Genomic DNA, 15,199 nt, shown 5'->3' with positions numbered 1-15,199 from the left:
TGCTCGCTGGGTCCGAAGCACCGGGGGGGATGTGCGAACGGGGGTCAATGACGGTTGTAAACGGGCCCTAAAAATCGCCCTACCTTCCGCTTTGAGGTAACCAGCAGCGACCCTGCGCTAGACGCACCTTCTGTAAAAACTCTTGACTGGTGTTCGACAAGGGGGGGACTCGGGGGGGGCTGGACAGGACTGGGAACTCGATGGTAAACTCAAGTCCTGCAAGGAGCCTGTTCTGGTTGGGGAGACGCCCCCCCCCCCCCCCCCGCAATACTCGGGGTTGGGATAAACGCGGGCGGGGGCGGTGCATAAACGCAGAAGCGGGGAGACGGAGCAACACCTTACAAAGGATGTTGGGGAAACATCTCAAGCAAACCGAGAAAGACGCCAAGGCGCCCGCCAGCCAGAGGACGACCCTGGAAGAAGAGCCATCGAGCGCAAGACCTACGAGCGAAGACCCTGGAGTAGGAACCAGCACAGCTCCCTCTCCTGCAACATCCCAAAGGCTCCTCAGTCATCCGTTCTCCAGGAGGGGAAACTGAGGCGCAAGGGAGAAGAAGGCGCCTATCCAAGGTCACAGAACCAAGTCTCCAACCGGGGCCCGGAGCAAGTCCAGGGGCCAGTCGGTGGCTATCAACACGCGCTTTCGGCACTCGAGGGCACTGGTTGCAAGGAGGATCAAAGGCGAGACACAGAGAGGGGCGGTGACGGACCAAGGTCACACAGCCGGGCCCCCTGGTCCCCGCGAGCCCGGGCCGGGGTCCGACACAAGGGGGGAGTGGAGGAAGGAGGTCCGGGAACCGCGGTGACAGGCCCGCGCGGGGGCGTGCCCCGATCTCCTGCTCCACCCCGGGACGTCGAGCCGCCTCACCTTCTTGAGCCGCTCCATCAGGACGCTCTTGTTGCCGCCCGTGTCCAGGTTCCGCTTCTTCAGCTCCGCCCGCAGGTCGATCACCCGCAGGTCGCTCAGCCGCCGCGTCCCAGCCTCCGAGGCACCCGACCCCACAGCGGCTGTGCCAGAACCCGACTCGCCGGAGCCTGCCAGAGTCTCCGCCATCCCAGGTTCCGCGTCCCCGCCACCTCCTTCCCACACCGCCGGCGGCTGTAGCGGCTCTGAGCACAAAATGGCGCCGCCTAAGAGGAAAACGCACTCGCTTTCTCCCGCCCCGCTTTCCGGCCGCGCATGCGTGCCACACATGCCAGCTTTATTAGCAGCACGCGCGCTCGCGCGTCGACCAACCGCACGTTCCCCACCACAACGCGCAGGCGCCGTAACTGCAGCACGCATGTATCGCGGCCGTCCGCGGCGGGAGGCAGGCGAGCTGCAACGCGCCTGCGCCCAGCCCTGTGAGCGCTCACCACGCATGTGCAGACGCGACCGGCAGCGTCGGCTCCGCGCCGGGTGCGCTTGCGCAGAAGCCAGGCGCGCCAGGGCGGCTGGAGCGGTTCCCTCGCAGGCGGCGCCATTTTGTGCTAGAAGCCGAGATAAAACCGGCCCGGTTCTGTGTGAAGTGGGCGGCGGAGCCAGGGTCCCTGGAATGGCGGAGACTCTCTCAGGCCTAGGCGATTCGGGTGCGGCGGGCGCAGCGGCTCTGAGCTCTGCCTCGTCCGAGACCGGGACGCGGCGCCTCAGCGACCTGCGGGTAATCGATCTGCGGGCGGAGCTGAGGAAACGGAATCTGGACTCGAGCGGCAATAAGAGCGTTTTGATGGAGCGGCTCAAAAAGGTGGAGCTGGGGCCCTGGGGGCGGCAGGAGGTGGCGGGCGTGGGGGTCCTCGCGGCCGCGACGGGAGTCCCCTGGTCTCTGGGTCCGCCTCCGGCCCTTTTCGGGGCCTGCGCCTGGCCTGGCGCCGCGGGCTTCTCCCCGGCTCCTCCGAGGCCTCAGCGGGAGCGCCCAGCCCGGCGGGTCCTGGGTACGAAGCGCAGCGCCGCTCAGGAGAGAGGAGAAAAGCTCGGCGCGACCCGGGGACAGCGCCGCGGCCTTGCGGCGGCGGGCGGCGGGGCACCTAGGCCGAGGGTCCCTGTTTTCCGCACCAGCCGCTGCGCGGAGGGCCTTCCTCTCGTTGTCCCGTCGCAGCCAGCGAAAATGACAGGAAGCCCGGACACCCTCTTTTTCCGGGCGAGGTCGGGGGACTCGGCCAAGGTCACACGGCCGCGGAGACGAGGCGGCGGGACTGGAACCCGCGCCGGCCGCCGGGCGTTCTCCGAAGATGGAGATGCGCCTTGACCCGTTAGGGCCGACGCGCCTCGATTGGAGGGCTGATTCCCAAAGGCGTGCCAAGAACGCTTCCAAACGCTTAAAAACACACACACACACACACACACACACACACACACACACAAAGCGGCTTATGGGCTTGCCAGCCGCAGGTCCAGAAAATCCCGGGGGAGGGAGGGCAGCGTTTACAGTGGCGACCGGGGCCGTAGAGACGTTGGCCGGAGGAGCGCGGAGACCGCGTCAGGCCTTCACCCGGACGCAGGCAGCGTGGGGGCTCCCGTCCGGGCGTCTGGACGCCGGGCTCCGCGGCCCGGTCGCGGGCGTGGAAGCCCGTGGACGCTCCCTGAGCCTGTGTGTCCCCGGACAGAAGGGACGGTGGCGCCCTCGCGGCCGGATCAGCCGAGGTCGCGCGAACCGGGCTTGGCACGGTGCCTGGCACGTGAGGGGGCCGCGGTGGGCCCAGCTCGCTCTGCTCCCCCGTGCGGCTTGTTTGCAGAGGCGGGATTGTCGTGACCCCCACCGTGAGGAGCCCCGAGGGGCCGGCGCGGACAGCACGCGTTAGCCACCCGTCTGGGCCCTTCGGTTCCCCTTTCTGCGCGTTGCGCTTGGCCTCTTTGCCTTTTCCCCTCCGCCCGGCATGATCTGGGGCCGTCTCCCGGGGAATCTCGGCCTCCTCGGCCGGCGGCCCCTGCAGGCGACGTGATTTGTGATTCTGTCCCCGCTCCTGGCTCCCAGACAGTCGGGTGTCAGGGCTTTATTTGTTACTGATCATTGTTCGGAGGAAGCGGGGGTTTCCTATTTTGCGAACGAGGAAGCTCGGACTTGAGAAGCAGGAGTCGATTAGCTCAGAGTCGCTTGGGCCTTTCTCGCCGGCGCTTGTGTTTCTCTCGCCATGGATACCGACCTCCTTTGTTCGAGGCACCGCGTAGTCCGTCAGCCGAGACGTGTACCTTGACCGAAGTGCCCGCAGGCCGAGGGTTGGCACCTGGGGAGTTGGGGTCGGCTTGCTTAGCCGCCGGGGCCCCCCGTCGGCAGAGGCAAATCGGGACCTCTATCCTTGTTTCACCCCAGACAGGCTGCAAGGCTGATAGGATGGCGTTGAGCCTTCCTGTCACGTTGGTGGCTGAGACCGGTTGGTGTGGGACTTCGGGGACCCTCCAGCACCGTCCCCCCTGAGCCGTCTTTGCTTCCTCCTCCGTCCCTTCGTTTTCTCAGGGATGCGGTGATCGTGCACAAATGCCATCAGCGTTTTGTGTTCATCCGCTCCCCTGCCCCAGCGAGTCTGGAACTACTGCTCCTCCTTTTCTTCTCTGTTTTTACCACCTAGTGTCCCTTCTCCAGTCATTTTTCCAGGAAGGAAATGAGGGAAAGGCGGAGGGAGCACAAAGAGTGTAGTTCACCGAGCTCTGTAAGGATGACTCAGAGCCCACAGTGCCCCTAGAGATGATCCCGTAAACACGGCACCCAGGGGAGACGTACAGAGGGGCAGAACGGTACGCCTTCTGTCCGGGGGCAGTTCTCTGTTCCCCCTGCAGGTTTCCAGAATCCTCTGTGGCCAGGAAGAACATGGGGGACTTTCTGGTTGTGCTTTCCTGGGTCCCAGAGCGGAACTTCCACTTCTTCCTCCTTGCTCTGGCTTCGGAGAGAGGGGAGAGACTTTCTTTGCTCCTGGTGTGGACTAGATGTGGAAGTTCCTAAGACCCATTTCAAGTTCAGACTTCCACGCTGGAAAACTCCTTCCAACCTGAAATTTCTGAAACCACCGACAACTAAAACACAGCGTTTGCAGCAGGTTTAAATAGAACTCGTGCTCACAGGAGAGTATAGCACCGAGAGACAGGGTTCTCGGTAAAGCCGGAAAGCACAGCCCAGCGTCCGTGGAGGTCATCAGCGACCTGCCCCGTACCAGTTTGCCGAGTGCCTCCTCGGTGCTGGGCATATTGTGCCCATATTGTGGGTGTGGGCTGTTCAAGTGAAGGACAGGCTCTCAGGATGGGAGGTCCGGCTTGCCAGGAGAGCCTTCTAATTCTGTATCCTTTCAGGTGGTCCCCTAGCGGTTAAGAGTGAGACCTTTGGTGTCAGTCATAGGTGTGGGTGACCTGATGAGGTAATACGTGTCAGTTCAGTCTTGTGCTGCGCACGCTATGATCTCAGCCCGTGAGCGTTAGTACGTAGTCTGTCCAGACAGTGCTAAGTGTAGGCACGGCATGGAGAGGGGGTCACAGAGGGTCAACAGCACATTGCTGGGTGAAGTCGTAGGAAATGGAAGAGAGTGCTTTTCCCTTTTCGAGTTCTTCTTGGTCCAGGAATAGAATAAACTAGGTTGTGGTGATGATAGTGTTAAAACAGCTGATTGTCGAGTGCTTGATTTACACAGATGATAGAGTTCTCGGGATGACCTTCTAGGGTGAATACTTTTATTAGCCTCACGTTCCAGAGTGAACTATTCAGAGTAAGTAAACGTGCCTTAATCCATACAGCTAAGGACTGGTAGAGTCTGACTCCAGAGTCATTGTTCCAACATAGAGCTGGACCACAGAGGAGTTGGGGGGCAGCCCTTTCCTGAAGTCTCCATGAAAGTCAAGTCTGCTTGTTGCCTTTTTTGGTTAACTTTTTCTTTTTAACCTTCCCTTTAGGCAATTGAAGATGAAGGGGGTAATCCTGATGAAATTGAAATTACCTCTGAGGGAAACAAGAAGACGTCAAAGAGATCCAGCAAAGGTATTGAGAATCTTATAAGCACTGCTAACTTTAGGAGCTCTCTTCACAATTACTTTCTCTGCTAATGTGCCTGCCTGCTTACTTGGCTGTGTTTGGGGCCTGTGGACTGCCCTGTGACTCCAGAGGGCCTGGAATGAAGCTTTGCGTTTCCAGTAAGACTCTTCTAGTATATTTTGTTTCTCTAGTATTTACGAACTCAGACAGAGTGGGAAGGGTATTTACGTATTTGTTCATTTTACTCTGTAGGTTTCTCAGCAGCTCTTGTTTGTCCAGACTCTTAACCTTCTTCTTTACATAGAGAGTATTTAGGACTGCTTGGGTCTCCTATTTCTCTGAGTTGCAAAACATAACTTCTTTTTTAAATACCACCTGACCAAAACAAGGCTCGTCACTCTTACAGCATTGCTTTCAGAATTGCCTACTGCAGAAATGCCACATTGCACGTGGCATTAATGATCTTCACTATCTCACCCAAATCTCTATTTCTTTCTTCACCCCTACCACCTTCCTCTACTACATCCTGGGCTTTAGTCAGGCCCCAGACATGTTTCCTTTCTTGAACGTCTTTGCCTGAATTTACGTGTTGCACCTCCCCTTTTTCCCCCTCTGTCTGCACTCAAGTCTTTGTCCATCAACAGACAACTGTGATCCCATCGGCAACAGCTCCTCCCTCCTTAGATCTTCTACGGTGCGATGACCTGCCTCCTTATACTTTGCTTTAATGCTTATGTCACCTTGTCAGTGTTGAGATTGTGGAGGGCAAGGGCTCTATCTTCCTTGTCTTTCTTTTTCTTCAGTATTCACTCAGTAATTTAATTCAGTAACATTCAGCTACTCTTTTAAGAAAGAATCCACTAAAACTGAGCATTTGAACTGTTCTGAAAGTTCTGTTGATAATTGGTGGCTTTGTTGCTCAAGCCCAAAAACAAAATGAAATCTTTATATTGTCTGGCCAGTGGTGAAGAATTGGGTTTGAAATGTCTAAGACCAGTGTCAGTCCCACTGTGTGGTGCGAGCTCTTGGAGAAAAACAGCCAGGTGACTTGACTTTGGAATGAAGTCACTTCTGTGGTCTATAGTACATTGTGCGTTTTTGGCTTTGTCCAAGTAAATGTCTTTGCCAGGGCAAAGAGTACTGGAAAATCACAGAAAGATGGTCACCCTGGAGGGAAATAGAGCCTGTTGGATCTCTTTTTCTTTTCGATTGGAAAAAGAAGAAAGAAAGAAAGAAAGGAAGTATTCTAAGTGGGTATTTTGTTTTTGATGTTTTTTAATCTTTTTTTTTTTTTTTTAAACATTTATTCAGTTTTGAGAGATGGAGAGAGACAGAGCTCGAGTGGGGAAGGGGCAGAGAGAGAGGGAGACACAGAATCCAAAGCAGGCTCCAGGCTTTGAGCTGTCAGCACAGAGCCGGATGCGGGGCTTGAACTCACGAACCGTGAGATCATGACCTGAGCCAAAGTCGGATGCCTAACCGACTGAGCCACCCAGGCGCCCCAGTTTTTGTTTTTTAAACACAGACATGTATTAAGTAAAATGTAGAAGTTCCTTTTTCCCCCAGTTATTAGAAGGTTGGGGATACTTTCCTGTGTACATGCAGTCTTTAAAAAAAATGCACAAAGACACATATACAGCTGTACAAATATATTTTTCTCTTTAAGAAAATAGGTCTGGGACACCTGGGTGGCTCAGTCAGTTAAACGTCCAACTTTGGCTTAGGTCGTGATATCCCAGCTTGTGGGTTTAAGCCCCGTGTCAGGCTCTGTGCTGGCAGCTCAGAGCCTGGAGCCTGTTTCAGGTTCTGTGTCTCTCGCTCTCTACTGCTCCCCCACTAGTGTTCTCTCTCCTTTCAAAAATAAACTCAGGGTGGAAAAAAAACCAGAAAATAGGTCTTAATTTACAAAATATTTTGTGGGTTGCTTCTTTCACTTACCATTTTACGGGCATTCCGGTGATTACAGGTAAAAAGACCTGATTTCTTAAATAGCTTAATAGTAATGTTTCATACCAACATTCCACAACTTAGCTCATCAGTTTATTACTAGACTGTTGAGATTTTTTTTTCCAGTTTTTACTTGGTATTTTCAGTGATCTTTGCTGCCATGAATCAGAAATACCTTTGTGTATTTAAGGGAATATCTTTTTTGGTAACTTTTAGTAGAAGAATTGTGGGGTTAAGATATGTGCCTTTTATTTTAAAATAGCTACTGACAAGTGGGGGCCCCTTGGGTGGCTCAGTCGGTTAAGCGGCCGACTTCAGCTGAGGTCATGATCTCGCGGTCTGTGGGTTCAAGCCCCCTGTCAAGCTCTATGTTGGCAGTTCAGAGCCCTGAGCCTGCTTCGGATTCTGTGTCTCCCTCTCTCTCTGCCCCTCCCCTGCTTGCTGTCCGTGTCTGTCTCTCTGTCTCTCTCAAATAATAAGCATTAAAAAAAAAAAAAAAGCTACTGACAAATGGCTCTTCAACAGGCTATATTGTTTAATATCCCTACCAACCACAGGGAGGGGGAGTGTCTATTTAAATTCTCCCTCAATGTTGAATAGTATGTATTTTTTTTTTTTAATGTTGTCTCTTATGTAGAAGAGAGGTATCATATTTGTCTGCATTTCTCCACAGGTAGTTTTCATTTGTATTTCTTTACATAGATTAAACAGCTTCTGGTAATTGGGCATCTGTATTTTCTTAATTGCCTTTTCATTTCATGCCCTTTGCCCACTTTTCTGCTGAGTTTGTTTTACTGACTTCTGAGGACTCTCTCTGTATAAAAACATTGCAATTGTTTTTTCCTATGTTAAAATTTAAACTTGTTCGTGATGTTTAGGTTGTTTTATTTAAATTTTTTTGTAAGTTTTATTTATTTATTTTGCGAGGGACAGAGAAGAGAGAGAGAATCCCAATCTGCACTGTCAGCACAGAGCCCAACGCAGGGCTCACCCAAGAACTATGAGATCATGATACCAACAGTTGGGCACTAAACTGTCTGAGCCACCCAGGCACCTCAGGTTGTTAAAGTTTTAATTTTTAACACAGGCTGCGCTGTCAACCTACCCATTCTATATGGTTTCTAGATTTTATGTTGTGTTTTAAAAGGCCTTCCTTTCCTTTAAAACTGTAAAAAATATTCTGTATTGTAGAGTAACATTTATTTTTTAATTTGGGTGCTTAATTCATTTGAAATTTACTTTTGCATATGGTGTGAGGTAGGTAGGGATCCAAGTATATGGAACAGTGTTATCCAATTCCTTGTCCTTTCCCAGTCACATTCCCTTGAGCCCCCTCACACCCTCCCTAAAAAACACTTGTTGTGATTACTTGCACGGTAGATTACTTTTGCCTCTTCTAGGACTTCGTGTAAAACAGAACCATTCAGTACAAACTCTTGCACCAGGTTCTTTGGTTGGCATAATTCATTCTATTCTGGAGCTCTGCAGTACATTTTGATGTTTGATAGGGCAAGTATGTAAGTTCTACTGAATTATGTTCAACAACTTTATCGCATTTTAGCAAGATTTTTTTTAATACGTATTTTGAGAGAGAACTTGCACACTCGGCAGGCATGCGTAAGCGGGGTAGGGGCAGAGAAAAAGCGAAACAAAATCCCAAGCAGGCTTCATGCCGTCAGTGCATGCCCGATGCAGGGCCCCATCCCGCCACCTCGAGATCGTGACCTGAGCTGACATCAAGAGTAGGACACATACCTGACTGAGCCAGCCAGGGGCCGCCACTTCAGCAAGATTTTAATGAAAATAAAGTTCTTTTTTCTGGCCCGATTGGTGGACAGACTCCATGGTTTAAAATCTGCATGTTGGTTATTTTAATCAGAATCCTAGAACGTGTGTCTGAGGTAATCTCAGCACTTGTCTAGTGTAGGGTCATACCAGTAATCTGTTAGGTAGAGTTTTTTTTTTTTTTTTAACGTTCATTTCTTTTGTGATCAAGTGCATGTGCGTGAGGGAGGGAGGGACAGAGAGAGGGAGAGCGAGAATCCCAGGCAGGCTCCAAGTTGTCAGCGGGGCTCTGTCTCCTGACCCTGAGATCATGACCTGAGCCAAAACAAGAGTTTAATCAGCTGAGCCACCCAGGCACCCCTAAGCAGAATGTTTTAAAATAATTGTCAGAAAAGTAAATTTAACTGGAAAAAGCAAAACTGATACGTTTGCTTTTTAGCCAGTACCTGATCCTGTGCTGCTGATTTGTTTGTTTGACACAAGTTAATATTAGAGAAAAGATGTAAGACTGAGAAATTTTTGTGTATCCTTTGTCCAGATTCCCCAGATGTTAGGATTTTACTACCTTGTTTTATTCTCCTCCCAGCCTTCGTGCGTATGTATACATACATATGTATGTATGTTTTGTTTTGTTCCTGAATTATTTGAGAATGATTTGCTGGCATGTGCCCTTTTGCCCTACATACTCCAGTATTGCCTAAAAGCAAGGGTATTACGTAACCGTAGTCATCAAAATCAAGACGTTAACATTGATAAAGTTGTCTAAGCTCAGACCTTATTTAGACGTTAGGCTCTTCACGGCTCAAAAGGAAGAAAAAGCCAGGGTCATGCATTGCATTCAGTTGCCATGTCTCTTTGGTTTCCTTTTATCTGTAACGGTTTTTTTTTTTTTTTTTTTTTTTTATGTTTATTTTGGTGGGAGGGGAGGAGGGAGGGAGAGAAAAAGGGAGACACAGAGCTCGAGGCAGGCTCCATGCACTGTGCGGTGAGCACAGAGCCCGACACCGACATCAGGCTCCAGCTCATGAGCTGTGAGATCATGACCTGAACTGAAGTTGGACATTCAACCGACTGAGCCCCCTCCCCAGGTGCCCGTCTGTAACAGTTTTTAAGATTTCTGTTGTATTCTTGATACTGCCATTTTTGAAGAGTACAGATCGTTTATTACGAAGGCTAGTTTGTTTGTTTTTTTAATTGGGGTTTGTTTATTCATTCATATTTCTTTTCCTCATTAGGTTCAAATTATACACTTTGGTCAGCAGTACCAACAGAAGTGTTGCTCTTCTCGGTGTATCCTCTCTGGAGGTACATGCTGTCCATTTGAGTAACTGACTTAAAGTGGTGTTCCTCCCTTTTCTCCACTGGAAAGTTACTATCTTACTCTTTGTAACCGTATCTATGAGAAGGATACTTTGAGACTTTTGTTCATATCTTGTTCATTCTCCATTACTTTTGGCATCCATTAGGTTAGCCATTGGTGAGTTTTTAAATGTATTTATTATTCTACCTACATTTATTCGTCTGTTTTCTGCCATAAGGGATGGCTTGCTCTTCTCCTTTATTTATCAGTGTGAATTTAGAGATTCCTACTTTGTTCAGTAAGTTGTTAAACCTTATGATGATTATTTTGATGTTCAGATTGTTCCAGTGAGAGCCCTCCAGTCTGACTCACGTGTCTTTTGACATGTCCATGTCACTCTTTGACCACTTTCTTATCTTCTGGCACAAGAGGGTATTCCTCTAGTACTTTCCTGCTGTACCTTGGGAATCAGCCATTCTTCCAGGCACCCATGTTCTTTTTTGTGGAGAGCGGTACCCTGCTACTGTGATGTCCATTCCTCGTGGGCCAGTGCTGGGTTTGTAAGGTCTGTTGGACTGAATGTGCCTCATGAAATGAAATACTGTTGAAGCAATCAAATTAGCCATAGTGACAGCTTCAGAAATGTGAAAAAATGAAGTTCTGGCTAACAGGAACAGTGTACCAACTGAAGTTGCTAGCTAGTTAAAATTGTTTATTCTCTTGGATTTTGGAGGTGGCAGAAATACTTGTAAGTCAAAGACAAGGTGGGTGTAAAAGGTAGTATGTTTAGTGTCCTTAAATAGCAAAGCTAATAGCAATATTCAAAACCTGTGACATGACTAATTTTGAGAACATTTTTCTAGATGTGATGATTTCATATTAGAAAGTTGTCAGTTATTCCTAAAGTGATCTAAAAAGAAAATGTATAAGAATAACTAAGTTGTGGGGCGCCTGGTGATCTCAGCTCAGGTCATGATCTCACAGTTCACGGGTTTGAGCTCCACGTCGGGCTTGGTGCTGACGGCGTGGAGCCTGCTTGGGATATTCTCCCTCCCTCCCTCCCTCCTCTCCACCCCTCCCCTGTGCATGCACACTCTTGCTTTTCTCTCCATCAAAAGAAATAAATATTAAAAAAAATAAAATAATGGAAAACCAGTGATGTAGAGTTGCTCTAATTTTAATAGGATATCAGAAACTGGGAAGTTTGAGGATTTGTTCCTCTTAAAAATGGCACTGAGGGTTTTTCAGTAGATGATGCTGGAACAGCTGGGTGTCTATCTCATGGTGGGAAAGGATCTGTTCTTCCTCCTTCCAGCCAAATAGAAAATTCTGGCTAGGATGGTACTTTGAAAGTTACCCTGGTGAAGACCTGAAATGACACTAAAACCGACAGACAAGAAGGCTAATAAACTTAGCTGCACGAAAGGTTTAATCCTCTCAGTAAAAGATGACGTAAATAACTCAGATGCAACAAATTGAGAGCAAGTATTATAGAATAAGGAAAATAAGTACCTGGGGTCTCATTTGGTTAAGTGTATGACTTTGGCTCAAGTCACGCTCTCATAGCTCATGAGTTTGAGCCCAGTGTCGGGCTCTGTGTTGACAACTTGTAGCCTGGAACCTGGTTTGGATTCTGTGTCTCCTCTCTCTGCCCCGCCCCCCCCCCCGCCCCCATTCGTGCTCTCTCTCTCTCTCAAAAATGAATAAACACTAAAATTTTTTTTAATAAGGAAAATTCACAGTCCAGTTGACAAAGTAGAGATTATGAACAAGTGGTTCATGGATCAAAGAAAAAACATTGGCCTGTATAATGAAAAAAGATTCTTTTGCGGGTAATTGAAGGAAAGCAAAGAAAAAAATAGAGTTCTCATTTTGGCCTCTCACCCTGGCATAATTTTATACCGTTCTAATATTCCATGTTAGCAAGGATGTGCGGAGTTGGGCAGTTTTTGGAAATGATTTAATGAATCTTTTCGGGCGCGCCTGGGTGGCTCAGTTGGTTAAGCAGCCAACTTCGGCTCAGGTCGTGATCTCACAGTTTGTGAGTTCGAGCCCCGCGTCGGGTTCTGTGCTAACAGCTCAGAGCCTGGAGCCTGCCTGCTTCGGATTCTGTGTCTCCCTCTCTCTGCCCCTCCTCTGCTTGTGCTGTGTCTCTCTCAAAAATAAATAGATGTGAAAAAAAAATTTTTTAATAAAGCCTCTTTGCGTGGGAGTCCCTAACCTAAGGAATATCCACAGTACAAAATAAAAGATGGAGGTGGATTAACATGTAGTGCAAGAAAACGAGGCTGAATCTTTTATTTGTGAAGTAAAAATGACAGTGAGGCGTGTGACTGTTTTTGAGCATATGATTGCATAAATGTTTGTGTAATAGAATACATTTTATTTTATTTTTTTTAAGTTATTTACTTAAGAGAACGAGCAGGGGAGGGGCCGAGACAGAGGGAGAGCGAAGCAGGCTCTGTGCTGACAGCAGAGATCCTGGCGCAAGGCTCAAGCTCAGGAACAATGAACCACCCGGGCACCCCTAATCAGATACGTTTTAAAAATAATGACCTGCCCGCATGCATCTGGCCACTCGTGCTTTGGGGGGACCCTGGCAGAGTCGGAGGAGGCAGTTAACTGGTGAGTCCTGAGGCAGAAAGAAGCTCAGGGGAGGAAGAGGAGATGGCATCCCAGGCAAGAGGGCAAGGGACAGGTTCCTGCTCTACAGGTTACCGATGCCAGAGCAGAGTGAGTAGAGCAATACCTTGTAGTTAGGAGGCTGTGAACAAGGATGCTGTTTACTCCGGAGGAAGGGTTTGAGGGGCCTCCTTTTCTCTTGACATAAAGATGGCACTTTGACTTATTCTAGAGAGCTGTAGTTTTCATTTTTGTCCATTTTGGATCGACTTAAATACCTGTCTTCTCTTTAGAAGAGTGGCTTTTCCCAAATAGTTGCTCTCAGTAAGCTTCCTGACCAGCGTTATGCTTTTTGTACTGAAGCCTGTTCTTCCGAGCACACGTTCTCTTGAAGCGCCTGGGTGGCTCAGTTGGTTAAACTTGCACCTTCGGCTCAGATCACGATCTCGTGGTTCGTGAGTTCGAGCCCTATGTCGGGCCCCCATCTCGGGCCCTGTGCTGACAGCTCAGAGCCTTGACCTGGCTTCCGATTCTGTCTCTCTCTCTGTCTCTCTCTCTCAAATAAATATTAAAAAACAAAAAGCAAACCACATACATGTTCCTCTTGACCTCTGCTGATTTCTTTCTTTTTTTTTTTTTTTAATGTTCATTTATTTTTGAGAGAGAGACAGAGCATGAGCAGGGGAGGGACCGAGAGATGGAGAGACACAGAATCCAAAGCAGGCTCCAGGCTCCGAGCTGTCAGCACAGAGCTCAATGTGGGGCTCGAACCCACAAACCGTGAGATCATGACCTGAGCTGAAGTCGGACGCTTAACCGACTGAGCCACCCAGGCGCCCCTCTGCTGATTTCTTACTTGAGAGAGCTGCCCCGTGAGGAGTCTGGGCTGCAGTGTGCCCGTGCTGCTGCTCTGGAGCAAAGGTGACTGTGAACGTGGAAAACTGATTTTGCTTGTGGGAAACCTGCTGCCTCTTGTGGAAGGGAGAGATCAGTAAAGGGTTGCAAGTTCACGATGACCTACTTAGATTTTTCCTAGTAACTAGGATGTACGAGGTGTATATTCTAGAATGATACCAGCTTTATCAAATATAATCCATGGACATGCTGCTAGTGCATCTTTTTGGTATATTTATATATAAAGAGCGCTGGGTTGAGTTCCAGACATTTTTTTAAAGCTTAAGGCATATTTTGCCATGGAGATATTATAAAACGCTAACGGTGTTCCCAGCCAGCCACTAAAGACTATTTGCACATAATGTATTGAATGGTGCTGTTAGTGTCATGTTCTTGGGGGGGTGGGGGGGAGGGTTAATGTTTATTTTTGAGAGACAGAGTGTGGGTGGGGTAGGGGAGGGGCAGAGAGAGAGGGAGACACAGAATCCGAATCAGGCTCCAGGCACCGAGCTGTCAGCACAGAGCCTGACATAGGGCTCGAACTCAAAAACATTGAGATCATGACCTGAGACAAGTCTGACGCTTAACCCAAAGAGCTACCCAGGTGCCATACGCTCTATGTTTTTAAAGAAGGTATTCCTAAAAAACTTTTCAGATTTCCTGATATTGCTGAATGAAATTAGAATATGGAAAAATCAGGAAACAGGTGTTATAAGGAAATTCTTACCCCTGAGGGTTTTTTTTTTAGAAAACTCAATTACGGTATCCATGATTAGGTTTGTGTTTTTGCCGCCCCCCCCCCCCCCCCGCCCTTTGCCCTAAATGTTAATGCATCTTGCACACTCACAAGACAAATCCTTAAATGTAAGCAAGTTAACGTTTGTTTCCCTTATGTGACGGAAAAACAGCTACTGGCTTTAAGAAACTGATCTTCATTTTGGGAAAAAGGTCTTGAAGGAAGGAAGTTTTTCTGAGGATTTGTGACTGAGTAAAGGTAGCTGATCAGCAACCCTTGCTGCATCCTTCCAGAAGCTGAGCTCTGCCTCCGTGACCAGGAGCTGTAGCTCCAAAGCATATGAGCTCACTGCATGACACTCTGCTGTTGAGACTCGTCCTCCACGGCGTACTTCGTGTACTTCGTACCTGGGATTTCATTCTTCGTGACGAAAAGGGTTTAATTTTAGCAAGCCTGTTCTCGGACCAAAAATTCCACTTCTGCCCTATAGTTTTCATTACTACCATGGCTAATGATTTCCCTTTTCTCTTTAGATCTGTCATTTCTAGTATCAGTTGCATTTTTTCTATTGTTTTTATTCATCTGATAATTTGTATAAAAATTAAAGGCATTGGCCACATAATTACTATTTAGATGAAAGTGCCAACTTGCTGGCCATTATGAACTGCTGTCTTCAGAACAGATTGTGAATGTAGCAGTCTATTCATAAGAAACATTAAGAGGTTGAGTGAGAAGAGTTAAGGGGTGAGTCCAGCCTCCTGAACAAAAAATGCAACCTAAGATAAATTGTGGTGAAGACAGTATTCCTTTTTTTGCCTAGTGCATTGACGAAGGTAAAAATTAATACCTGATTTTACCAAAGATTTGGGAAGATTGGCAATTTCATTCATAGTTGATGGAGCTGTGTGAATTGGAGTGACCTATCTTGATAATAGGTAGGATCTTTTTTTCTTTTTTAATAAAAGCCTTAAAAATACGCTTTGT

The 15,199-nt window shown here is 48.5% G+C and overlaps 2 protein-coding genes across 3 annotated transcripts in view; one reads left to right on the top strand and one right to left on the bottom strand.

The window, feature by feature from the left end:
* SAFB2 (scaffold attachment factor B2) overlaps positions 1-1,131 on the bottom strand; it is a 32,791-nt gene extending 31,660 nt beyond the window's left edge. The window contains exon 1 of the mRNA XM_027049266.1: positions 869-1,131. Coding sequence (XP_026905067.1) covers positions 869-1,054 — 186 coding nt within the window. The 5' untranslated portion in view covers positions 1,055-1,131. The remainder of the gene's footprint in view (positions 1-868) is intronic.
* A 272-nt stretch (positions 1,132-1,403) lies between these two features.
* Positions 1,404-15,199, top strand: part of SAFB (scaffold attachment factor B) — a 36,538-nt gene continuing 22,742 nt past the window's right edge. For both annotated transcript variants that reach the window (XM_027049265.2, XM_027049264.2), the window contains exons 1-2: positions 1,404-1,724; positions 4,853-4,937. In XM_027049265.2, coding sequence (XP_026905066.2) covers positions 1,536-1,724; positions 4,853-4,937 — 274 coding nt within the window. In that variant the 5' untranslated portion in view covers positions 1,404-1,535. The remainder of the gene's footprint in view (positions 1,725-4,852; positions 4,938-15,199) is intronic.

The sequence above is a fragment of the Acinonyx jubatus genome, chromosome A2, assembly GCF_027475565.1.
Source record: "Acinonyx jubatus isolate Ajub_Pintada_27869175 chromosome A2, VMU_Ajub_asm_v1.0, whole genome shotgun sequence".
NCBI lineage: Eukaryota > Metazoa > Chordata > Mammalia > Carnivora > Felidae > Acinonyx > Acinonyx jubatus.
The sequence above is the reverse complement of the archived record's forward strand: the minus strand, read 5'-3'. Positions and strand labels throughout refer to the sequence as shown.